Source organism: Pelophylax lessonae (genome assembly GCF_965119305.1).
Source record: "Pelophylax lessonae genome assembly, chromosome: 4".
Taxonomy (NCBI): Eukaryota; Metazoa; Chordata; class Amphibia; order Anura; family Ranidae; genus Pelophylax; species Pelophylax lessonae.
This window is the reverse complement of record NC_138771.1, coordinates 318,669,175-318,696,019: the sequence shown is the minus strand read 5'-3', so window position 1 is coordinate 318,696,019 and position 26,845 is coordinate 318,669,175. Positions and strand designations below refer to the sequence as shown.

General features: G+C 46.2%; 1 protein-coding gene across 1 annotated transcript in view; it reads left to right on the top strand.

Moving 5' to 3' along the window:
* Nucleotides 1-26,845, top strand: part of SIMC1 (SUMO interacting motifs containing 1) — a 141,723-nt gene that overhangs the window by 77,943 nt on the left and 36,935 nt on the right. The window contains exons 6-7 of the mRNA XM_082256618.1: nucleotides 21,531-21,623; nucleotides 24,048-24,176. Coding sequence (XP_082112744.1) covers nucleotides 21,531-21,623; nucleotides 24,048-24,176 — 222 coding nt within the window. The remainder of the gene's footprint in view (nucleotides 1-21,530; nucleotides 21,624-24,047; nucleotides 24,177-26,845) is intronic.

Here is a 26,845-nt window from a genome sequence, read left to right as displayed (position 1 = left end):
ACTCTCCCCCCCCTGGATGGCCGACTTAAGATCCTCCATATGTTCAAGCTCGTTGACCCTGGCAAGCCATTGCAAGACTGTTGGTGCGGACTGCTGTTTCCACATAGCTGGGATGCATGCACGAGCAGCATTCAACACATTTTTAAGAAAAGATTTGTAATACCTGTTCTTTGACATAGGAGTGGGGTTAAACACTGCTCTTGAGTCGTTCTGCAATGCCATGTCCGTGAACCGATGAACAAGCCGGAGCACCGGTCCCCAAGAGGTAGCGAGTGCAGGACAGTCCCAAAAGATAGTAGGAGGGTACTCTCAGAGTGGCACCTCCAACATTTCTCACTTTGTCGGGGGGAACAATTTGGCCAGAACCAAAGGCGTTCTGTACCATCTTGTCAATTTATAAGTGGACTACTGGTACCTGCCACAGATTGAAGATTTGTGAGCGAAGTAAAGTATTTTATCCCTCTGAGGATCTGTAAAGGTGACCCCAAGCTCCCTCTCTCATTTTGCCAGAAAGGGTGCGACTTGAGCTCCAACAGAAGTTTGTAGGACCTGGGGAGAGATCCCTGAATTGGGCCCTCGCCCAAGCATAGCTCCTCAAAGGCGTGTAGGTCCTGCTGAAAGGATGCATGAGAGAATACAGGAAGTGCGATAGTTGAGGGCGCCAATGGTTAAGGAAGGATGGTGGTTGTCCGGGGGGCAGAATGTGGTCCGTATTCCAACCTCCCAGGCTCAGGAGTTGCGACGCCCGTATAAGACCTGTAATGGATAAGAGGCTAAAGGTGGAATCTGTATGCCCATGTTGAAAACCCCGATGTCCAATTGGTGTCTTTAGAGAGGGAAAACCCTCCAGGGAAGCCAGCCTGAAACTTCTGCGAGGATGGTGCTGATCCAAGGATGCCCTGTAATGGAGGTTGAATACTGCCTACCCCACCAAGGCAGGCCTGCGAGTGGTGCTCCATAGGCATCCTGTTCCAGTTGAACCCACAATTTAAGGTGTTAATGTCTGCACCAGTCCAAGACTCTAGTCAAATGGGCAGCAGTACAATAATATATTGCAGGGTCTGGAAATTCTATGCCCCCCCCTCGCTTTAGGACAAAGCAGCAGGTCACCCCCCCCCCCCAGACGGGGATGCTTGCCACGCCAAACAAATTTGATAAAAGCTGAGTGACCGGAATGTAAGAAGATTCAAGGCAATCAAATTGGTAACACCTAAAGTAAACAGCCTGGGCATTGAGTTCATTTTGAGAACGTTGCAACGGTCAAACCATGACATGGCCAGGGAGTCCCATTTCTGCAGGTCTCTTGACAGAGTACCCAAGAAGGGCTAAAAGTTCAGAGAGAAGATCTGACAGATTCGCCAAAATCTTCGTGCCCAGATATTTGATGTAACGTGTGGCCCATCTGAAGGGAAAATGTGGGCGCAGGGTGGTCATAGTCGGCGCCGTGAGGGACACATTCAGGGCCTCCGCCTTCTGGAGATTAGGAAATTAGACAGGGGCCCATAACGTTTCATCTCGGCTAATGAAGGGCAGTGAGATAAAGAGGTTTATTGATGTAGAGGAGATCATCGGCGTAAGCTGCCGCTTTATGATGATCCTAATGCGTATGCCCTGAATTGAGGCTTTGTTCCGTACATGTTGAAGGAAGGGTTCTAGTGTCAGCACGAACAGGAATGGTGACAGAGGGCAGCCCTGCCTAGTGCCATTGGCGATAGTGATGGGTTCAGAATCGTAACCATTGACTAAAACCGATGCAGTAGGGGGAAGAATAAAGCGCCGCTATCCAAGACCACACCGGGGGCGGTAAATTATCGGTCTGAGTCTCCATGGAGAAAGTTCCAGCTAACCAGATGGACCGCTTTCTCGGCGTCCGCAGATAAAAGTAAAAGTGGGGTGTGCCATCTCTGCGCCCCCTCGATAAGGGTCTGCACAGTGTTATCGCGGGCCTCATGCGTTTGGATAAAACTGACCTGATCTAAAGAAATGATGCACTTCGACGTGGTCAACCTTGTGGCAAGGATTTTAGCAAAGAGCTTGACGTCAGTTGAGTAGCAATCGGTCTATAACTTCTGCACAGGAGTGGGTCTTTATCAGGCTGGGGAAGAACAGTTATGCTGGCCCTCAACATATCTGGCAGAGTCGGTTTATTAGTGATGGCATTAAAGGCCCTGATTAAATGAAATGAGGGGCAAGAGCGTCCTAAAAGGTCTTGTAATAGACCCCCAAGAGGCCATCCGGTCCCGGAGCTTTGAGTATAGGAACGCGATGCTGAATCCCGTCACAGAGATGGGCTGTGAGAGGGCCGCTATTTCGTCCTCAAGGAGGCCAGGAAGGTTGGCGTCTTATCTCTGGGAGGCTAAGTCCGGGGGGGGGGGGGGTCAGAAGGCTAAGTGGGTGAGAGGCCTATATAATAAAGGGAGGAATAAGGCCCCTTTTACACGGCTCCACTCAGTTGATGGAGCCGTTCTGCTCAGCGGGGGAATGACTGCTCTGTGCGGAGACGGAGGTGTCAGATCCCTGCTGTCCTTTATGGGGGAATCCTATGAGAAGGATCACCTGTCCGTTCTCATTCAATCTGCCAGGCTGATGGAAGATAGGGTTTTCATCCATCCGGATTTGACTGACTGGATCCGATGTCAGCGGACATGTCTCCGCTGACATCTGCTGCCCCTTAGAGATGCATGGGGCATCTGTTTAGATCCGCCTGAAACGGACAGGCGGATCTGAACAGTCTGCATGTGTGAAAGGGGCCTAAAACTCCAAAAGCATTCGCCAAGTTCGGTGTAGAGTGAATCCTCGCGCCGGAGGGGTAGACAAGGCGGACACAAAGGTTGAGGACCTCTTAGCCCACAAAGCATTGGCGAGCAAGCGGCTGCACTTGCCACCATAGTCGTAAAAGGACCTCTGTGCCCTCACCAAGATGTTTCGTCTCAGAGTGAACCCGGACAGCTTCCTGAACCTTCAGCAACTCCACTGCAGTGGCCACATCCGAGCCATGACTACGCTCCAGCACGCGGAGGCGTGACAGGAGCTCCGGGAGGTCTTTCCGCCTCTTCTGTAACAAAATGACCATGTTTGATCAGGATCACTTCAATGCACTCGTGGGACGCCAAAACCAAAAGGGGGTTGTCCAGAGTCCGAGTTATTTGCAAAGAATGCCTGCAGCTCCGTGAGAACATCCGCCATTATAGCCAGGTCTTGCAGAAGTGCCTCATTCAGCTTCCAAGTAGGAGATTTAGGTTGAGAGTTTTGTATGCTGAGTTCCAGTACGACGTCACATGACGAAACGCGTACAGCGCCGTCACGTCACTTCGGTTCCGGTCTCTAGTTGGAACGCATTGCGTTCTGGGACGCCGATACCTCGCTGTTTTTTCATTTTGTTCATGCGAGTACCCATTTTGCTGCTGGAATTAATAAACTTTTAGCAAAACAATATCAAACTTTTAGCAAAACAATATCGCACTATCGAGCTCTTTTTCTATGATCCTTCCATCTATACACCCTTGAGTGGTCATACCTGATCAACCCACGAGGCTTTGGATACCACAACATTAACACCGGACCCCATTTAGGATACTCCGGACCCCATATTACATCTCCCCCAGGAAGGGAACTACTACACAGAGCCAGGATTAAACAAGACACCTCTACAGTACCCGCTCTATACCCCTGTGTGGGGTGGGTGCATCTGGTGAGTAGGTCTTTCTACTAGGGGCCACCTCACCACTCGCCAGTCACCCACCTTGGGGGTCACTGTAAGATATCCTGTTCACCTAATTTTTGGTCGCCACCACTTATTTACGGACTCATTTTCATTATATGGACTGATTGAATACCACTTTTATTGCACGTTGCACAAATGGGTTTCCCGCACCTTTTTATCCGCCCGCAAAATAATTAATTTTTAGCACACTTATCAATTTTTTGATCCACTTTGTTATATTCATTGATTTGATATCACCTTGTTGCACTTTATACCAATTGTTTTTTGCACATCCATCCCGTGCATAAAAGTTTCCCGCACATTTATTATTTATCTCTTTCCTTGCACTTTTTCACTATTTATTTATCATTTTCGTATATTTTATCCACCACTATTTATATTATCACTTGTGGAACCAACACCTTTTAGAAGTTTTATCAATATATTTAGTATTGTCATATATTTATTATATTTTATTTTTTAGTTTATTTTTGGCATATACGTAAGCATATTTATTGTTACTACTTGCAATTTACATTACGCCCTCTGGTTGTTTCTTATATATCTCATATATATTTTTTAGAATACTTTATATTCCTTATAACACCATACATTTGATCTTTTTACATGGTTATTGATATTTTACCTTCGCATCTTTTATTTATTTACCTATTCCTCAATCATATTTACGTTTTAACATTGTATATTTAAACATTTTATATTTATTTGCACTTTATAAAATAAGCAGCGCCATCACCTTCCATTTTACTCATCTATCTATATAGCCTTTGGCTATAGTTCAAGGGAGGCTGCAGCTTTTTTGTGCACACACTTTATTAATCCTTTGACATCCGTAGCGCGGATTTATTTAGATACATGAGTTCCAGTACTGTTGGGGCATGATCCGACAGGGCAATATGGCCAATATCAGCCTTGGAGATTAATGGAATGGTGGCGTGTTTAATCAGGAAAAAGTCAATCCTGGAGTAGGAGTCATGTATGGCAGAGTAAAAGGTATAGTCCCTCTCTTGAGGGTGCAAGATCCTCCATATGTCTACCAGCTGATGGGCGTGGAGCATGTCTTGGAGGCGATGACGCGTGCCCCTAAGAACAGACGAAGAACCGCTGGAAGAATCAGCTTGAGGGTCTAGGTTCAGGTTGAAGTCCCCTCCCAAGATCAAAGTTCCCTCATAAGACTTTTCTAGGATGGCAAGTTGATTACTATTTGGCAGATATGACATTAGCTAAAGTGACTGTAGTTGTATATTTTCCCCTTAAGAGGAACCTGCCCTCCTGATCTGAGAGGATGTCCAGGAATTGCCAGGGGAGAGAGCCCGGCAAGAGCATGCTGTTCCCCCAGCGGCTGCATCCCCAAGATCGGTGTGATGCCCCCAAGACTGGAGGGAGCCCCATTGCTGGCCAGCAGTCGACCCAGGGGAGGCACACCCAACACATCAGGCAACCGGTGAACCGCTGCCCCATGAAGCTCTAGGATGCCCACCCGCCACACCTGCTGCAGGATTTCCTCAACGTTTCTAGGAATGAAGGTGTACATCCCTGGGTCTGTCAGCTGTCACGGATTGGGGGTCCCAAGGTCCGGTGAACCCGATCTATGGCAATTTTGGTCTCAGGGGGACTGTCCAAGTATCTGTTCAAAAAAGGTCACCTTTGAGCGGAGGATAGGAGACAATGGTAATGCGCTAGTCTCTAATAAAAAAAAAAAAAAGTGATGAAGGGAAACATATATTGATATCCAAAAGAAGTCTCCTCACCTGAGGAGCCGGTGTGACCGGCCTGGTCAACAGGAGGAAGCGGACACCTCACGTCCCTCGTACCTGGACTCTCCTTCCTCCAGCGGTGCTGCTCTGGTCCGATAAGATCGGCAGGTGACTTATCAGTTTCCAGTGAGAAGGGACAAGATTGTGTTTCAGATCCTCCATTTATTTGCTGTTTTGCCTCTTAAAGCAAGGTTCCGCCCAAAAGTGGAACTTCCCCTTTAGGTAGTTCTAACCCCCTGACATGCCACATTTGGCATGTCATTTTATTGGGGGGGAGCGGGTACCTAGTTTTGACAGGTACCCGCTCCCACTTCAGCTCGGAGCACCGCGGCACCCTGAGTGGAAGTTCCCCTCTCCCCCCTCCCTCCTTGCAATCCTCTGGGACATGTCGGAGGTCCCAGAAGATTGCCGATCAATCAAGACACGCAGCGCAACTCGTGCATTCGCAGTGCGTACCCGGCTGTGAAGCCGCAAGCTGTCACAGCCGAGTGCCCACACCAGTGATGCCAGTGAGGCTTTGGGTGGCCGCATTGCTGGACTGTGGGACAGGTGAGTGTGTTTATTAATAAAGTCAGCAGCTACACTTTTTGTAGCTGCTGACTTTTAATAAACACAGAAAAGTCTCTGCTTTAGAACTATCCGGGTCTATTGGTCTGGTAAGGGCATATCAGATTTTTTCCGGTGGTGGATTCACTTTAACTTCTCCTCACTATCAAGCTCGCTGGTGTGATGCTATAGTTTATTTGGACATTTACTTTCTGATGGACTGTTCATATTGGTTTCCATTTAGTAGTGTTACACCCCCACTGTTATTGATTTTTCTTTCAAAAATCATTTGTGTAGCTGATTGTGTGTGTGTGTGTGTGTGTGTGTGTGTGTGTGTGTGTGTGTATGTGTATATATATATATATATATATATATATATATATATATATATATATATATATATATATATAATATATATTTTTCCCATTTTAATATGTACAAATATACTTGTGCTTTTAAGACACTTTGGCTGCATCAGACAATCCATTCAAAGGAATGAGTTCTAATTAGTGCACCTGAAAGTTAAATAGGATGACCGAAATTATTTGTATTAGCTGGCCATTTAGTTTCCTTTTTTAGATGTGTACTAATGCTTTGACACTAGATCATCTCTGGGTCTAACAGTATTCATGATCTCTCTGCATTTTTCTTGTGTATGGAAATAATTCGAATCACCCTGTCTGACATCACACCGTCATTTAGTTTAATTGGTTACCATAACAATTTTCAACAATCCAGCCGTCCTGTATTTAAACAATAGCGTCTGTCACTGATGACCCGCCATGATGAAGTCACATGTCATGTGATAATAACGCGTAGGAGTCAATCAGTGACGTTTTGATCATTGCAGTGGATGGTACGATCCGCATAGAGCTCCAACAACCACTTTCCCTGCCTAAACAGCAGTGCGATCAGCTGGCTATTTACTTTGTCTGCTACACCTTACTGAAATGTGTTTAAGAAAAAAAAAAAAAAAGTTTGAGCAATAAAACAATTACACTGAGTACCTTTTTTTTTTTTTTAATCTTCCTTTGGGATACTGTGTGATGCCTTGAGATTTACTGAATGAGGACATAACAAGATTGAAAGAACAAAGATCCCTGCGAGCATAGAGGAAGGATTACTGGCTTGCTTTTTTTTTTTTGCACGTGTGCTTCAGGTGAGCGTGCATTGTACTCACAGGTGCACCCTGGATGAGAGGAGGCTAAATGCTAACCATTTAGAGGTTACCTTGTAATTTGCACATGAAATTCGTTAGATCCTGTCACTTTTAGCACTTAATTTCCAGCACGCCGAGCAACTTTTCAGATGACCTTTTTTTTTTTTTTTTTTACAAATTACTTGTGTGCATCACGGATGATCCCTTTTTTTTATCGCATTGCTTTAGCAAAATATTAGCACTTAAGGCACATATGTATTCATTAGCACGTTTACATTTCTCTAGCGCTCATTGACAGACGTAGTCCTCGGTGATACACCACCTTCGGTACGAGCGCGTGCAGGCCATAGCTCCGCGCTGGGTCGGCCGCGACAAAGTCCCATTAAAGGACTGACCCCGCGAGTTAAACGTCTCGCTGAAACGCCAAAGACCATGAGTCACGGCGTCCATATCGGTCGACAGCCCTCCCGCCCCGGTGGAGAGGGGTACTGTCAGGAGTTGGTGCCCGCCTGGTTCCGGTATGGTGAGTAGTATGTTCCCCCTTTTCCCCTGACGGGTCTTGTGGTGAACGCGGGCCCCTCTCTGTATGGTAAGATAGAGTCCCTCTCTATCCTATAATGACACAGATCCTCCTACTTTGAGTGTGATTTTATGTGCAAAAAAGCCAGGAGGCTTGGTTTGGGAGCTAACAATCTAATTGTATACATGTTAAAAGATTATAATCTGTGGCATTCTGGGAATCTTACTGTGATAAGAATAAGGTACCTACCAGTCAGAAGCCACGGACATGTAGACTGCCTTCCTAATCAGATCTCCAGCTATTAGCAGGCCTCCCGAATGGCCATGCGGTCCGCCAGGGCCGGTACCGCCAACCACGCCAAAACCCCATGCAGAGAGAGTGTTGTGTGCCCTGCAGCACACCGCTATTCAGTACAGGCCGCCGCCATTTTTTTGCTGGATCGCACGAGCCGCCATTTTGGCGTAGCCTCGTGTCTCCAGCATGGGGGCGGCCATGTTTGAGGTGATCCAAACACCTCGTGGAGCTAGGGGAGGCGCCGGAAGGCGTGCAGAGGGGCGGAGCCGCCTCCTTTCTTCCTGGGCAGCCAGCCAAAAGACTTCCTGTTTGCCAAGACAGCGCTGTAACCTGTTGCAGTTAAACTCTGAGCATCAAGTGGTGAGCCTGGGGGTCTCTCTCTCTCTCTCGATCGATAGGGATCCCTAGCAGGTAACACTAAGGGGCTTTTGTGGCGCTGGGGGTCTGTGAAAAAAAAAAAAAAGTTTATTTTTGAATTAGATTATCCAGGAAGTGACTGGAATTATCATGGACCCTGCCACACATATTCCCCCACCTGTTTCCCCTCGAGGGGGCCACGGGACCCGCCGGTGCACAGAGTGTAGAGTCATTTACAGCAATTTTGGAGTCTATGGTGGCTCGGGTGGAGGCGGCCTGTCAGGGACGGGGGTCAAGGAAGCGACCCCCGCCTACCCCTATACCATCTGACACCTCTGACTCAGATTCAGAGATGGTCACTGCAGTTGCAGGTTCCTCTGCAAGGGCTGTTATCCCAGGTAAAGCCCCCTCAGACAGTGAGGAGGACGCTTCTTCTCCTGCTATAATTCAGGAAGAAGCATTGGTGGACGCACTAGTTGTGGCAGTGCAGGAAACCTTAAAACTTGAGGCTTTACCGGCAGAGGCAACTGAAACAGAGATTCCTTTTGGTACTAATAAGCCCATCAAAACGGTGAAGGTTTTTCCTGTACCTAAATGTTTCGGTAATCAGATTAAAGGAGAATGGGAGCATTCTAAACGTACCTTTACTATTTCCAAGCGTATTGCTAGACGCTATCCGTTTGAGGAATCCATCATTAAGAAATGGACGGTACCACCAGTGGTGGATCCACCTATTTCCAGGCTGAATAAAGCCACGGTTATTCCAGTGGAGGACACTTCGTCCTTTAAGGATCCGGTGGATCGAAAGATGGAAGCAGAGTCCCGCACCATCTTCTCTCTGATAGGGTCAGCATTTAGACCAGTAATTGTTATTGGTCTAATTTCCCAGACACTTACGGAATGGGCGAGAATGGTACGCCAAGATCTTGGGGGAAAAGATATTCCCCAGGAGACATCTGATTTGATGGAACAGATTATACAAGGGCTACAGTTTATCTGTGACGCAGCCTTGGACACTACTCCCTTATTAGGGCATGCATCTAAGTCAGCGGTGATCCTCAGACGTGTGCTGTGGTTAAAATGCTGGTCAGCTGACCTAGGTTCCAAAAAGACCTTGACTAATCTCCCTTTTCAGGGGAATCGTCTATTTGGGGGCCAACCTAGATGAAATCATTAAGGATGCCACTGGGGGCAAGAGCACTTTTTTGCCACAGGCTGCTAAAGCTAAGGGACCTCGCAACAAGCGAGGACCTTTCTTTACCGCCCATAAAGGGCGCCCGGCTGGTACTAGCGGGAAAGGCAAGACTCCTCCAGGAGGGTTCAAGAAGGGCTGGTCGGACAAGCAAAGGACCAACCCAGCCAAACCCAAAGCAAAGGAGTACACAGCCTGAAGGTGCGCCCCCACCCGGTTTCAGGGTGGGGGGACGTTTTCACCGGTATTCAGGACATTAGATCGAGCATCAACCACTACTACCGGTGCGATTCTTCCCTTCCAACATTTAAGTACTACAGGAAGCGGTAGTTACCGTTCCCTGAATAGATCTTTTCCTTTACCTTTTCCTAAGATTAGTCCCTATACCTCACAGGAATCGGATCTGGTTGACCAGATAGGCCAAGTAGCCTCTAGTCGGGTGACTTCGGTCCCTGAGGTTCAACCAGAAAAGATCACCTTTCCTGATAACAATCAGGTATCTGATAAATGTGTGGGAACAGAAAACGACCAGACTTTCTCGGATGGTCGGGGCCAGATACCTCTAGGGACGCCTGGTTCAGATTCTATCAGCGCCAGTGGTCCTAGAAATTCTAGGCTGGCCTCCTCAAGCCGGCCTGGCCGACTTGGACATGTTAGTCGTAGACTTTCCGTGGGAACTTCGTCTCAGGGAGTGTCTGTGGTCTCGAGGACCAATTTACCATCATGCTTTACAGTCGCTGGGTTTAATGGCCTGGCCATTGAGACCCAAGTACTGAAGGACAGAGGTTTGTCTACTTCAGTCATTCCTACCCTTATTAAAGCAAGGAAAGCGACTTCCAGCAAAGTCTATTATCACACATGGAAGACTTATATTGCGTGGTGCGAATCTTTAGGATTTCCTCCACGTACCTCTTCGGTGACTCGAATATTGGCCTTTTTGCAACAAGGGGTTGAGCAGAAGCTAGCCTTGAGCACCATCAAGGGTCAAGTTTCAGCATTAGCAATCTTCTTTCAGAAACCTTTAGCTACCAAGTCCTTGGTGCGGAATTTCATCCAGGGGGTGCGGCACCTGGCTCCTCCAGTCCGCGCGCCCTTACCGCCCTGGGATCTTAATTTGGTTTTGTCGGTTCTACAGAAACCTCCCTTTGAAAACATCAGGGAGATTCCCTTGCTTACTTTATCCCAGAAGGTGGCCTTCTTGGTGGCTATTACTTCTGCTCGCAGGGTGTCAGAACTGGCTGCATTATCATGCCAGTCCCCATACCTAGTGATTCATAGGGATAAGGTAGTACTTCATCCTAAGCCATCTTTTCTTCCTAAGGTGGTTTCAGATTTTCATCTGAATGAAGATATTGTACTACCTTCCTTGTGTCCTCAGCCCAAGCATCATCGGGAACATGCGTTGCATTCCTTAGATGTGGTTCGGGCAATCAGGGTATACCTGAAAGCTACGGAATCATTCCGTAAGACGGATTCACTTTTTGTGATCACGGATGGCCCCAGAAAGGGTTTGCCTGCATCTGCCGCGACCATTGCCAAATGGATCAGACAAACGGTGGTACAGGCTTATTCTATTAAGGGTCAGAGTCCTCCGTTCCCTGTTAGGGCGCACTCCACTCGAGCGCTCAGTACTTCCTGGGCCTTTCGCCATCAGGCGTCAGTGGTCCAGGTATGTAAGGCGGCCACCTGGTCGTCGGTACATACCTTTACAAAATTCTATAAGATTGATGTGACGGCATCGGCGGATGCCTCATTTGGCCGCAAGGTTTTGCAGGCCGCAATTTGAGGAGACCGGTGGTCTACCTCGAGGGTTTTTTTCTGTTTAAAAAAAAAAAAAAAAAAAGAAAATTTTTCTCTTTTTTGTTGAGTCTCATCATTAAGGATGAGCATTGTAAACTTCTAGTTGGCACCGGTTGGGCCTTCTAGATTGGGATTTGATTTCATTTTCCCACCCCTCAGTTGTGATACTGCTCTGGGACGTCCCGAAGGTGGTGTATCACCGAGGACTACGTCTGTCAATGAGCGCTAGAGAAAAATTGATTTTTGTAAAATCTTACCGTAAAATCCTTTTTCTCTTAGCTCATTGACAGACGTAGTCCCCGCCCCTCTGTTTTTTTGAGTTGGGTTAAAATCTCTAAAGACTGCTTTTTCACATAACTGATTTGCTGAGGCAGAGAGAGAGAGGATATACCCTCTGGGACTGCCCCTAGGGTGTGGCCAGAGCTTTTTAATTTCCTGTCTAGTCCTGCTCCTGTGGAGGCAACATAACCCGAAGGTGGTGTATCACCGAGGACTACGTCTGTCAATGAGCTAAGAGAAAAGGATTTTACGGTAAGATTTTACAAAAATCCATTTTTTTATAGATCTGGCTTGCATTATTTTATGTCACTTGGATTCTTTGCTTTATATATGTGGTTATTTTTAACTTTATTGTTACTTGCACATTTCAAATGATTTTAGCCATTTTTTTGTTTTAGCACTTGGTAGGTATTGATTGGGAGTGCACTTTTTTTTTTTTTTTTTTTTTTTTTTTTTTTTTATTGGAGAATAGCGCATTACCATTGTCTCCTATCCTGTTGCCTTTCAAGTGTTAGAGTACTTGTAATAGGTATATGCAGCAGTTCTCCTAAACCACCATTTTATATTATATTTTAGTATTGTTCAGTGCAGCGCGCACTAGTTTCCTTTCTACATCTTTGAGCGGAGTGCCCCCTGTCCAAAGGACTCCAGGATCCCCCTCAGTCTGATGTTCTGTCAACTGACCAAGTGACCAACCTGCAATTACTGCTGGATGACCTGGAAAACTGCAGTCAGCTCATGGTGTGAGGACCGCAGGACCTAGACAGCTTGGGACATGGCCCCACTGTCCTGGGACAACGCAGCTACCTTGGCATCCTGTTCCGTGATGTCCTGCTTGAGGCCTGGCACCTCCCATCTGAGTGCTCTCTACCCTGTTGGCCAGGGATTCAAAATCAGCCCTTGTGGGAAATTGTTGTAAAAAAGCCCATATAGCCTGTTCTCTGTGTAGCAGCAGGCGGCATGCTGTGCTGGCCAGGGGGGTGGGATGTGAAGTCTGTTGCAGGAGCATGCAGGCCTAGGTGGAAGCTTGAGTCTCCTGTGTGAGGACAGGGGAACCCGATGGATCCACCCCTTGTGAGCGCTCTTCTCCATCCGAGCCTACAGAGAGCGAGCGTGGCAGGCAGGGGGGCAGGTCGTTCAGTGTGAACGGGGGGCAGCAGATGGCTGTCTTCCTGCAGGTCCCTCCATTCCACCATCCCCTCTGGCAGAGGCTGAGACTGGGCTGCAGCGCGTGCTGGCGCCATTTTGGCTGCATCCGGCGTGGAGGCCGCCGGCTGGATCGGATGAAGAAAGCTGTTCATGGTGCAGTGCTCCACCGCTAAGGGGACACACCAGGAGCCAGGGAGTCCGGGGAGTTGGCGGAAGCAGCGGGTACGGCCAGGTAACCTGCCGTATGTCTGTTGGGAAACTGTGGACCGGAAGCTCTTTAGGAACCGTCTGCACACGGCCATGCTCAAACCACGCTCCCTTTAAGCAGCGTACACACTTAAAAAAAAAAAAAAAAAAAAAAAAAAAAAAGTGTTCCTAAATTTTTTTTGAGCAGAGTATATTAAGTCAATTAAACTCCTGTGATATGTAGCTGGTCCATTTAAGTAGCAGAGGGGGGTTGTTAATCAGTTTCAGCTGCTTTGGTGTTAATGAAATTACCATGTGCACTAGATGGGCAACAATGAGTCAACCTCCAAAACTGGAATGGTTTTACGGATGGAGGCCACTGACATTCATTTTTTATTTTTTTCCCCACTTTTTTTTCTGACTGACCCTAGCCAAATGCAAAACTAGTGAGTCACTACTGGTAGTATAAGGGGATACCTTGCCCCTACAGAGGTTGCACAGGCAACCAAAAATGTATGTTGCTTTGTCACAGGTCTCAAGACTCATAGACCTGGGGTTTGAGGACATGGGTATCCTCAAGGATGCCATAAACAAGAGGGCTGACTTCCTTCTGAGGAAAGCCTGTCCAACTTGAAACCAGCACTGGCTTCTACAGTAGTCACTAAGAACCTTGATTGCTGGGTGGAGCAGCTTAAGGGACTTCTAGAAAGGACTTGTTGAAATCCTTCCCTACGCTGTTGAAAGTGTTAGATATATGGCAGACACATCAGCAGAATCCATTAAAATGTCTGCAAGGTCATCTGCTCTTAACTCAGCCAGACAGACCTTATGGCTCAAGACATGGTCAGGGGACTTGGCATCAAAAGTAAAGCTATGTGGAATACCCTTTGCAGGCGACTTGCTATTTTGTCCAGAACTGGAAACTGTTCTGGACAGGACGGCTAATGAGACCTTTCCCCCTATGAAAATGCGCCTCTAAGGAACAATTTTCATCCATTTTCACAGTCCCAAAAGGGGTAAAAACAATCCGAAGAGACACTGGAACAGTCGGAGGGGATGAGGAGAGGTGGCGTGCTCTTCAGGCCTCCAGAACGGCAAAGAGGCAAGGATGCTCACCCTCTGGTGGGCTTTCCTACCGCAGTTGGAGGAAGTGACTGCAAGCCCTTTCGTGCTGAAAATTGGAGGATACAGTCTATAATTTTTCTGGACATCCCCAAGCCGTTGTATGTAACCAATCTCCAAAGGCTCAAGAAAAAGACCTGGCTTTGACATCCCTCCCAGAGGAACTGATTCAACAGGTTATCATTCAGGTCCCTAGGGATAAGGGTTTCTATTCCATATTTTTTTTTTTTTTTTGTGCACAAACCATCAGGGAAGTGCTGGCTGATCCTAAACATAAAAATTTGAAATTGATCCATCAGATACAAGAGGTTCCGGATGTACAATCTTTTCAGTGAGGAGACTGCTTACGCCAGGTTGCTTTATGGCGTCAAACCTGAGGGACGCATATCTACACGTCCCAATTGCGAACGCTCCACAAATTCCTGCAGCTGGCAGTCAACCTAGGAAGGAAGATATGGCACCTACCAGTCCAGGATCTGCCGTTTGGCCTCTTTCACCCAGAGTGTTTACCAAAGTCATGGCGGAGGTGTTGGAACCCCTGAGACTAAGGGGGGTCCCTATCGTTCCCTACCTGGATGACCTATTTGCGGAGTCCAGGGATCAGTTATTGGTCAATCTGCAGTCATCTGAATGAACTAGGCTGGCTCCTGAATCGACAAAAATCGAATCGGGGTCCAGCGAGTGAGAATCATGGGCTTCGATAAGATTCAATTGAACAGAAAAGCTGTGAAGCAAGTCCAGTCAAATCTGAAAGTGTCAGTGCTAGGGTTATTCACGGCCCTAATTCCGGCAGTGCAGTAGGCCAGACTACACGCCCGCCCTCTCCAGTCAAACATACTCTGAGGTGGTCCCATCAGAATCCACTGGAGAAGATAAAGATTGCCACAAGGGAAAGCTTTGTGGCGGTGGAAAGACCGAAGAAATCTATCAAGGGGTCTCCCATTGTCCTGTACCACAACTAAGCTCCTGAAAACAGATGAGTGTGTGGTGATGGGGAGGCCATCTTGGAGAGCAAGCAATGCTTATGGTCCAAGATGGAAGCCCGGAAGTCCTCCAACTGAGGAGAGCTAAAGGCAATACTCAGTCATTTTGTTCTTCTAGCAGTCCTTAAAAGTCCAGCACATGCATATCCTGTCAATGTGACCGCAGTCCTATACCTGTCAAAACAGGGTAGCACAAGAAGCAAAGCACTTTTAACTAGCTCATCAAATCCTGACCTGGGTGGAAATCAATTTGGTTCTGTCAGCAGTTCACTTAAAAGGCATGCAAAATGTAGTGGATGAATTTTTGAGCAGAAAGAAGGTAATGGACCCTAAATCAAGAGCCTTTTCATTATCCGAGGCCTGGGGTCTACCTCAAATGGATTGGTTTGTGATTCTGAAAATCCAAATCCAGCAAGAATCTAGGGACCTGATTCTAATTGCTCCGTTTTGGCCAAAACTTTTCTGGTTCTCAACACTTCTGAATTAACAGTGAAGCCCCCCTGGAGATTGCTGATCAGGAAGGATCTTCTGATGCAGGGACCTCTATCACCCAAACCCAACATACCTCAATCTGACAGCTTGGATTGAGGAAGACCTGCTAAGACAGGGTTATCAGAAAAACTTATCAGTACCCTATTAACAAGTAGAAGGTGACAAGGGCAATATCTTGAGGTATCGAAATGCTACAATGTTCCTGGTGTTCTACCACAAACTTTAAGTACAATTTCAGTTTTGGATTTTCTTGAGGGAACGGAGAAAGGGTCTAGGAGCAAGCACCCTCAAGGTGCAGGTGGCAGTGCTGTCTATTTCTAGAGCAAACCTGAACTAGAACTTGGCTAGAATTTAGGCCAGTGCCTTGTAAGTTCTTCCCGAAATGGGATGTCAGTAGCCCTACAGGGGGCTCACGAAGATGCCATTCAAGCCTCTGGAAAATGCCTCTACAGTTTAACTTGAGCAACAGACCTATTTGTTTTTGGTGGCAGGGACCTCTGTCTGCAGGATTAGTGAAATCCAGGCCCTTTCAAATTCCAAACTTTTTTTTTTTTTTTTTTTTTTTTTGTTTTCTGGATAGAATAATCCTAAGAACAGATCCAGGTTTTCTCCCAAGTGTCTTTGCTCCATTGCACTCTGGAGATACTACCAACCTTTTGCCCAGCCTGGGAGACCTTTCAAACTTTAGATGTCAGAAGATGCCTTTTAAGGTATCTGCATGTAACTAAGGAAGTCCACCTCCTTGTTCATCCTTGCAGCGGGAGCACGCAAAGGAGAGGGCATCCAGAAGCACCTTGGGAAGATGGTTGAAGCAAGCTCTCAGGGAGGCCTTGATGGCAATGGACAAAGAACCTCCGGAGGAAGTAATGCCCCATTCCACTTGAGCAGTGGCAGCATCTTGAGCAGAAGGCTGGGGTATCACCCTAACAAATCTGTAAAGTGGCCACTTGGTCCAGTTTCTCCATGTTCATAAGGCATTACAGGTTAAATCTATGATCTAACAATGTAAAGAAGGATGGGGGCTATAGAACAGCTCCGTGGGAACGGCTGCATTAAGGGATGCTCACACCAACTATGTTAATTTGAAAAAATCTTTATTGAAGAGCAAAAAAGACAGTGTCTAAAATGCCCCCTATGGGGGAACAGTGTACAAAATATAAAGGTATCAATGGTGAAAATATACAACAAACATGACAATCAACATAAAACAATGACTCACACACACCAAGCCGGCCACACATACGCTCCGGAGGTACTGACCAACAGAATAACATACAGGCTGCATACGTTCCTAAACGGAATCTATGGATGCTGCTCTGTTATGAGTCTGTTGGTCGGCATGCCACAATGGAAAAAATTGCACCACAAAGTGGAAACTTAGTCACTTGAACTGGATTTGTCATTACGGTGTGGTACACACATTGCATATAATATATGCCTAATTGGTCAGCAAGCTACTAATAAACCAAGTCCCTGGATAAGGTTGGAGTTCAGAAGTTCAAAATTCAAAAAGGGATGAAAAAATAGGAAAAACCAGTAATTTTCATTCAAAAACAATATGTGTCATTCTTGAACTCATATAGATTGTGATAATATTTTTTGGGACTCTGCTGCTTCAATTGAAGTCCTCAAAGACTGGAATGCAGTTGGAGGAATGTCTGTGTGTCATTGCTGACGAGCTGGATGTAATTTCAGTGCATTTAAACTGAATAGTAATAAATGACTCCTAGTGGGTGACAAAGGAAGTTCACTTTGATTATAGGGGTAACGGGATCAGGCCAGCATGATCACCTTGCCACAATGAAAGTCTCTCCTTATTAAGAACCAAATACGGGAGCTAGGGGAGAGACGCAGTATTGTATGCTAACTGCGCAGGCTCACACCACTTCAGGGCTGTGTCTGGTATGATAACATAGTAATAGACATATAGTCGACCACAGAGATGTGGGTATCAACTAGTTATTTAGCCCAGACCTGCCGGTGTTCACTGCCCTTTCTCTATCCCCCTTTTTGTTCCAAATCAACTGTGGCTCACCGTAAGTTCTCCAGGCTGAAAAGAGCTGCTCAAAGACGGGAGACCGCTGTGACCCCTCCGTGGGTGAAGTGAACATGAAGGCCCAAAGTTTTCGTTCCGCTATCAGGGTTCCACGAGGAGGCAGCATGTACCATACGTCGCGGACTTATTACGCCATTCACAGGAGCTGGAACGCATCAGTGGCACTTCCGGGTGTTGTGCGGCCGGCGTGTGACGTCAACGCGTTTCGCGTGCGTGACGCACGCTTCTTCAGGACGTCATTGGTTAGTACGGAAGATCAATATAAAGGGGGTAGCCTGATTGGTAAGTGCAGACAGGTGACAGCACAACAGACATTCCTCAATACTGCTTCCTATGTAATTAAAAGACCGGATGGTGTAACACCATCTTGTGGTTAAAAACAGGTAATGCTAATTATTTCATATTAACTGGCTAGTATTGTTGTGGCTCGGGGACTTGATTTAGCATAACTGTTTAGGCAGGGTCAACAAAGGTATAGCGATATGGTGGGATTACTTTAAGCCAGTTAAGTCACTTAATGCAAATTTTGCTGCTGTAGTTAGGCTTCATTTACTGAATAACACCGCGACTATTCCCAAGATTGACTCAAATAGATATGCTAAAAAGTACTTGAAATTTAAAAATGTCTTCATATGGGATTTGAAACGAAGTTCAGGTCAAAACCACAGCCTGGCATTTTTAGCATATACAAGGAGATGTTTTAACCATCTCATTTAGGTTAATTTATTGAAGGAAGATACTCCCATCGGCACACACTTTGCCGAGAAGCATAATAGTGACCCTTCAGGTCTGAAAGTAATAGGCTTCTGGGCTCTTAAGATATCTTCTAGGAGAGGAGACTTTGATAAAGTCCTGTTAAAAGAGGAGAAGGCCTGGATATTTAGACTCCAGACTTTGGTACCCCTAGGCCTAAACACAGAAATGAGTCTTCGTATCTTTCTGGAACCATAACATCTAGGTATTGTTGAAGGATAGGTGGACTAGGCTTGTTTAGGGAATTAGGAACTCGATAGGTGGAAAGATCAGCTTGGGAAAATCCAACTATGGGAGAATAGAGCCCCAATATGGCATAGATAAAATGGGGAATATGACCACTTGATTACTGACTTTTTCACGTGACATCATTCTTGTTGCCCGTGAAACAAGTTGAAGTATATATTATATTTCTAACCTTATGCGGGCCCTTCCCTTTTCTTTTTATTGAGTTACTAGGTTATTAATGCCCTGGTCGATTTTGCTTATCATACCATTATTGGCACTAATTCCCTTTATCTATGAAAATAGTCCTGTAGGTCCTTACAATAGTATTTGATGATGCTTATCATAGCATCATTAATTATCTTCTTCCCTCTATAAATTCATGAATGAACTCCACCTATATAGTTACCTTCTATAAATTAACCTAAATGAGATGGTTAAAACATCTCCTTGTATATGCTAAAAATGCCAGGCTGTGGTTTTGACCTGAACTTCGTTTCAAATCCCATATGAAGACATTTTTAATTTCAAGTACTTTTTAGCATATCTATTTGAGTCAATCTTGGGAATAGTCGCGGTGTTCAGTAAATGAAGCCTAACTACAGCAGCAAAATTTGCATTAAGTGACTTAACTGGCTTAAAGTAATCCCACCATATCGCTATACCTTTGTTGACCCTGCCTAAACAGTTATGCTAAATCAAGTCCCCGAGCCACAACAATACTAGCCAGTTAATATGAAATAATTAGCATTACCTGTTTTTAACCACAAGATGGTGTTACACCATCCGGTCTTTTAATTACATAGGAAGCAGTATTGAGGAATGTCTGTTGTGCTGTCACCTGTCTGCACTTACCAATCAGGCTACCCCCTTTATATTGATCTTCCGTACTAACCAATGACGTCCTGAAGAAGCGTGCGTCACGCACGCGAAACGCGTTGACGTCACACGCCGGCCGCACAACACCCGGAAGTGCCACTGATGCGTTCCAGCTCCTGTGAATGGCGTAATAAGTCCGCGACGTATGGTACATGCTGCCTCCTCGTGGAACCCTGATAGCGGAACGAAAACTTTGGGCCTTCATGTTCACTTCACCCACGGAGGGGTCACAGCGGTCTCCCGTCTTTGAGCAGCTCTTTTCAGCCTGGAGAACTTACGGTGAGCCACAGTTGATTTGGAACAAAAAGGGGGATAGAGAAAGGGCAGTGAACACCGGCAGGTCTGGGGTAAATAACTAGTTGATACCCACATCTCTGTGGTCGACTATATGTCTATTACTATGTTATCATACCAGACACAGCCCTGAAGTGGTGTGAGCCTGCGCAGTTAGCATACAATACTGCGTCTCTCCCCTAGCTCCCGTATTTGGTTCTTAATAAGGAGAGACTTTCATTGTGGCAAGGTGATCATGCTGGCCTGATCCAGTTACCCCTATAATCAAAGTGAACTTCCTTTGTCACCCACTAGGAGTCATTTATTACTATTCAGTTTAAATGCACTGAAATTACATCCAGCTCGTCAGCAATGACACAGACATTCCTCCAACTGCATTCCAGTCTTTGAGGACTTCAATTGAAGCAGCAGAGTCCCAAAAAATATTATCACAATCTATGAGTTCAAGAATGACACATATTGTTTTTGAATGAAAATTACTGGTTTTTCCTATTTTTTCATCCCTTTTTGAATTTTGAACTTCTGAACTCCAACCTTATCCAGGGACTTGGTTTATTAGTAGCTTGCTGACCAATTAGGCATATATTATATGCAATGTGTGTACCACACCGTAATGACAAATCCAGTTCAAGTGACTAAGTTTCCACTTTGTGGTGCAATTTTTTCCATTGTGGCATGCCGACCAACAGACTCATAACAGAGCAGCATCCATAGATTCCGTTTAGGAACGTATGCAGCCTGTATGTTATTCTGTTGGTCAGTACCTCCGGAGCGTATGTGTGGCCGGCTTGGTGTGTGTGAGTCATTGTTTTATGTTGATTGTCATGTTTGTTGTATATTTTCACCATTGATACCTTTATATTTTGTACACTGTTCCCCCATAGGGGGCATTTTAGACACTGTGTCTTTTTTGCTCTTCAATAAAGATTTTTTCAAATTAACATAGTTGGTGTGAGCATCCCTTAATGCAGCCGTTCCCACGGAGCTGTTCTATAGCCCCCATCCTTCTTTACATTGTTACTGCTATTTGGCTGCGGTGGCTCCCCACGACCTAGTTGAGGCTGTCTGATATACTGATGAGTCTCCAGACGGAGTGTGTCAAGCATACACAGACACCATAGTCTCTAGGCCCGGTGTATACTCTCTATGTATTTTAAATCTATGATCTGCCTCTGACCAGTCCTTTGGCAGGTAGGTCTTGCAAGCAGTGGTTCTGCTCTGAGGTACGTTATCTCCAAGGTGCTGTTCTAAAAAGGCAAGGGGAGAAAACATTAGACTTACCAGTACAGTATTTCTAGGAGCTTTTCAGGACAGCAGCGATTGCCTTCCCTTGACTATTGTGAATAATGTTGTATCTCTTGTGGTTGGTGTTCTGCTTATGTTTTCCAGCATGTCGGAGGAATTCTTGTGAACTGACTGCATGGTGGAAGCAGCTGCATTTAAAGGGGTGTTGTCACGGCAGTGTTTCCTGTCCTGAAAGGCTCAAATACCATTAAATCAAACTATGGCTTTTTGTGTAATGCACACAGTATATTGCTTTTTAATTAGGATAATCGGTAACCCTCTGACCCTTTCACACTGATAGACCGATTGGGTCCACCTGTCAGTTTTTCAGGTGTACCCCATCAGACCACCCATAGCTGTCTATAGAGCGGTGAGGTGTTATCAGCAGACAACCTTTCTACAGACAACCTTTCTATCTGTATAGAACACCCTTGTTTTGTTCAACTTCTTGTAAGGCTAAAATTATTTCTATATTCTAGGAATGTAATTGCCTGGCTTATACGTGCTGTGGAAAATGCCTGTGATATTGCCATCAATAGGGAATTGGATGTACCCTCGGAGTGTGAGCAAAGGTAGGATGTGTTCATTTATCGATTAAAAGAAAAAGGGGTTCTTGGTGGTGTGCTTTTGTGTAGGTGCGATAATTCTCGCTAATTCATTAGATCATACAAGGGGCATGCATACCTGACTGCAGATTGGGAATGCTTCTGCTGCCTATTAGCTATGAGCTTTGACAGCTTCCTGGCAAAATAGCTCAGGCGGGTTTGGACTTGTAAAAAACACAACAGTGCCGTGCTAAAAACATTGAAACTAGTCAGATTGATCTGACATAGAAGGTGCCACATAAAAACATTTCAATCATAAAATGTAATGTACCATCTATTAGCGGTCATGGTGCAAAACTGTGCAATATAACAAAGTATAATTTGGTGTATATTTCCATATAACTCCAAATTTCAGTTGAATATACAAAAGTGAAAGTCCGCAGTGTGACTTTGCACTTTTGAGACCATTGTGAATAGATCATGTCCAAATCAGAAGGGAAATCCATATCCAAAGGAAGTGTTCCGTGTTCCAGAATGAAAAGGAATCTCTCGTGCATTAGTCACCATAATGGGAAATCCGGAGCACTTAACAGGAATTGTGGACTCTATTGCCAATAGCAAAGTCATACAAGCAGTAGGCTTTAAGCCTTATTATGACCCTTGATTATCTGTGCCTCTTCCGATCTCACGTGCTCAAAACTATCTTCATAGTGTAATATCAAAAAATACAACTTTATTTAAAAAGTAGAAAACTTTAAATTTTCCATGTAAGGGCGCAATATCGTGGAACAAGCTCGACCCGACGTACGTTTCGTCCACCTGGACTTCATCTGGGGTATGAGTTTGGACTTGATCCCAATACTCGCACTACACATGTAGCACCCTACGAAGTAGGTGCTAGGTAAAGTATAGCGGGCCTTGGCTGCTTAACAGTAGGGCCATGATTTTCAGCTGGGCGGTCAGGTCTCCCAGGTGTAGCTGTTGAGAGTGGGGAGTCTCCCCACTGTGCTCCACGAGGATTCTTATTTGGGCAGTGGAGGAAACCCAGCCAATGGTGCACTCAGGCCTGTATCTACCCCAGAAAGGCAGATTCTGCCGCACAGCATTCTGGGAGTGGGTATAAGTTTGAGGGGAATGCTTGATGCAGCGTCTTTGGCAGGAAGCAGAGTCCCAGGAGGGAGAGTACGGCTGTATCTCCTCCTGTCAGCAGGATTGGGTGTCCCAGGCGGCTTGCCTGAGGTGACAGAGGGCTGAGCTTGCAGAGAGGATCCGGTGTGCCGAGGACCAGCAGAGTTGAGGGGTCCAGTTTCAGGAAAGCATTCCCAGTTCGTGAGTACTGCAAACTGCCCCCTGGGGGGTCTGCCTAGCAAAGGGGGGACCACTCCGGTGAAGATCGTGGGCATCCTGGAGCTAGCCGGTGCAGGCTTAACAGTAAAGGGGGTGCCAGTGTTGACCCTGAAGAGAAGCAGAGAGGGTGCCTAGTGAGAGGACCCTGAAGTGCAAAGGGGGCGCCAACGGTCGGGCCCTGAATTGTTAGTGTTCAGCATGCAGTGTTGAGTTGCAGCAGCACAAGCAGTTACAGGAGCTGCCTCAGTCAGGAAGGACTGGAGGGAGCTGTATGCAAGAATTTTGAGCTACCCAGAGTGTCAGTCAAGCCTAAAGTACAGTCCAGGACTTTTGAGCTGAGCAAAGTGTCAGAAGTCAAGTGCAGTTCAGCAAGTCAGTGTTTTTTTTCAAGCGCCAACAAGCATTGGTCGGCATCCAGCTGGCGTCAAAACAGCGCTGAAAGGCATTTTCCAGTGTCCCATTTGTACCTATTTGAGCCAGAGGAGTATCCCACTCATTCCCTTCTCCCATCCCCAATATCAAATAAACAAACAAACCAAATATGCTGGAATGGTCATTGCCTCCAATCTCACACTTGGATATTCAGCTTAAATTGGCTGAAGGTGTCACCGGTTAGCATGGCAGACCCACATCAGGCCCAATGCCTGTAAAACCTGCTACACACAATTCCCTAACCGCTGTAGCACAATTTTTAGACAGGCCTAAATATTCTGCTTTTCAGAGGGAGAAAAAAATCTCAACATCTATGTTCAGTTGGAGGAAGAAATGCCTAACATCTGGGATCAGGAGGGTGGAAAATGTTGTTTTTCAGTGAAAAAGGTTGGGGGGGGGGGGGTGTTTGGGCAGAGCTTAGGTTTCAGCAGGCCTGGAAGCTGTGTTTCATTGGGTCAGGGCTTTGAAGAGTGTAATACCTCATCAGATGCAGATAGTGGGTGCAGAACCAATGTGTTGTGGCTGTAGTATTAGCCAGTAGAATAAAACAGACATTCCTCCACCTTGGGGGGGGGGGGGGGTACCTGATGTGCATGCTGTATCCTTGTCAGAAATTTACTAAAATACATTGCTTGGCTTTTTTTTTTTTTTTTTTTTTTTTCCCCCCCTCAGGGTGGTGTTCCTGTTACAGCGCATGCTCACTATCGGCGTGGAAGTGGATGACCTACCAGTAACAAACTCAAACAGGATAGCAGATCTTCTTTTTCCTTATGTCATTGTCTTAAAAACAAGGCAACAGAGGTAATTTTTGCACAAAAACAAACCTATTATGCCCTTTAACAAACGTGTCATTTCAAATGATTGAAATTCCACTAGGCTGCAGATATGAAACCTTATCGCATCCCAAACTGAGACAGGGCAGCAGTAGCATAGCAATATTTAGTAGACTATATGCTTTGCACAATTATAGATGTATATTTAAGAAGCAGGTGGTTTGAAAGGCACCTAGCTTTACATAACATTTCTTGCATATCATTTGTTAAGCCTTTTGAAAACCACTAAATATCAGCCAGGAAAATCCAGTAGCACAAGTAGTTGATGTAGACAGAATGTATCAATTACATTGGAGCAAATTCAACGGATTATTTAGTACTTGGGCAAATATAGAAAGAGGGCACAGCCATTTCTCTATCGTTCATTGACAGACGCAGCTCCATATTCTTCTTGACCATTGGCTTGTGCTGCCCCCTACAGGAGTAGGACACTAGGCAGGAAAAAGCTTTACCATGCCTATGGGGCTGTCCCTGCAGGCATACACCCACTCTGATATAGCCCTCCGTTTTGTTGCAAGCAGTGTTTGAGGGGAATTGGGTTGTTTTCTTCTAAACACTGCTTGCAACAAAACTGAGGTACCCATATAGCAGAGTGTGTGGGTGTATGCCTGCAGGGACTGCGCCATAGGCGTGGTAAAGCTTTTGCCTGCCTAGTGTCCTTCTGTAGGGGTCAGCATAACCCAATGGGCCAAGAATATGGAGCTGCGTCTGTCAATGAACTTCAGAGAAAAATTTTACGGTAAGTCAAAAATCCCTGGTTTTTTCTTTTTTGTTCATTGACAAACTCAGTCTCTGATGCATATCAGTAGGGTTATACTGCCCCCCCTACAGGAGTAGGACACTAGGCAGAAAAGTTCTGGCTATGCTTATGGGCAGTCCCAGGGGCTATACCCTCTCTTCCTGCATAGGATGTCGTGTTTAATCTGCCTAGTTAGGAAGGACCTAGGCGGGGATTGGCCCTGGGCGTTAACGCCTCGCCAAGTCGCATACGGCTGGGTCTAGGCCCAAGTCGCAGCGTTCCTATTTGGCCGACAGCCCTCCCCCGCTTGGGGGGGGGGGGGGGGTTCTGTCAGGAGATGGCGTCCGCCTGTTCCGGTATGGTGAGTAAATGTCCCCCCCCCTCTTCCCCTGGGGGATTTTGGGGTGGATGCGGGCCTCTCCCTGGGACAATCAGACCCTCACATTCCCGGGTTTCCCTCTGTCCTGTCACCCCCTCTTCTAAACAACTGAATCACCCAAGCGCTCACTCCGATGGGACTACTAGGCGTGACGCTCTCCTCAGGCAGGGGACTCCCAACAGAAGTGCATGTGAAAGAGAAAAGGAGGCACAAACACCTAGTGAATTACCCTTGAACACCTTAAAAACTTTTTTTATTAAAATGGCAAAAATATACTCTGACATGAAGACATTCACATTCCAGGAGTGGAAAACTGGCAGGTGGATTACCTCAGTCGACAAGCCTTGGATGCAGGGGAATGGTCCCTCCATCCGGAGGTGTGCCAGCAGTTGTACCTTCGTTAGGGCACTCCAGATGTAGTTCTGGCGTCTCTGGTCAACAGAAAAGTAAAGGTATGTGGCCCGCTCCGAGGACCCTCTGGCAAACGCGCTGGTGGCCCCATAGAGTCAGCTTTAGCTGATGTATGCTTTTCCTCCTCTCAAGTTGCTGCCAAGACTTCGCAGGATCGAAAATCGATATTTTTTGTGGTTCCAGACTGGTCTCGCCGAGCTTGGTACACAGACCTTGTCAGGCTAGTCGCAAACGCTCCTTGGAGACTTTCTCACAGGGAGAATTTACTGTCTCAAGGGGCCAATCTTCCATCCTGCTTTATGGTTGCTGACTTTGACTGCTTGGTGGTTAAAAGCCAGGTGCTGAAGGACAGGGGATTGCCTGTTTCAGTGATTCCCTCTCTGCTTAAAGCAAGGAAAGCGACTTTTAGGAAGATTTATCATCGTACCTGAAGTTGTATATTGCATGGTGTGAGTCTCTTGGGGCTCCCCCTTGCTCTTGGTGGCTTGGATCTTGGCTTTCCTTCAATGGGGAGTTGATCAAAAAAAAGTTGGCCTTGTACGATCAAGGGTCAGGTGTCAGCCTTGGCAATTTTCTTCCAAAGGCCATTAGCCACCCATTCCCTGGTGCGTAACTTCATCCAGGGGGTGCGACACCTGGTACCTCCGGTGTGACCTCTGTTGCCACCTTGGAACCTTAATTTGGTGCTGTCGGTTCTTCAGAAACCTTTTTTGAAAGTATTCGGGAGATTCCCCTGCTTGCATTATCCCAGAAGGTGGCTATCACTTCTGCGCGCAGGGTGTCCGAACTGGCGGTGTTGTCCTGTCCTCCCTACCTGGTAGTTCACAGGGATAGTAGTACTTTGTCCAGGTCCGTCCTTCCGAAGGTGGTTTCCATTTTTCACTTAAATGAGGACATAGTGTTTAGGCTCAGGACAGAGGGCAAACACCCGAAGTATATTGCACTACATACTTTGGATGTGGTTCGGGCACTCGGGGTGTACTTGGCAACTACTGAGTCTTTTCGAAAGTCAGATTCTCTTTGTACTCGCATATGGTCCAAAGAAAGGGCTGCCTGCTTCTGCTGCGACTATTTCCAGATGGATCAGACTGCCAGTTGTGCAGGCTTA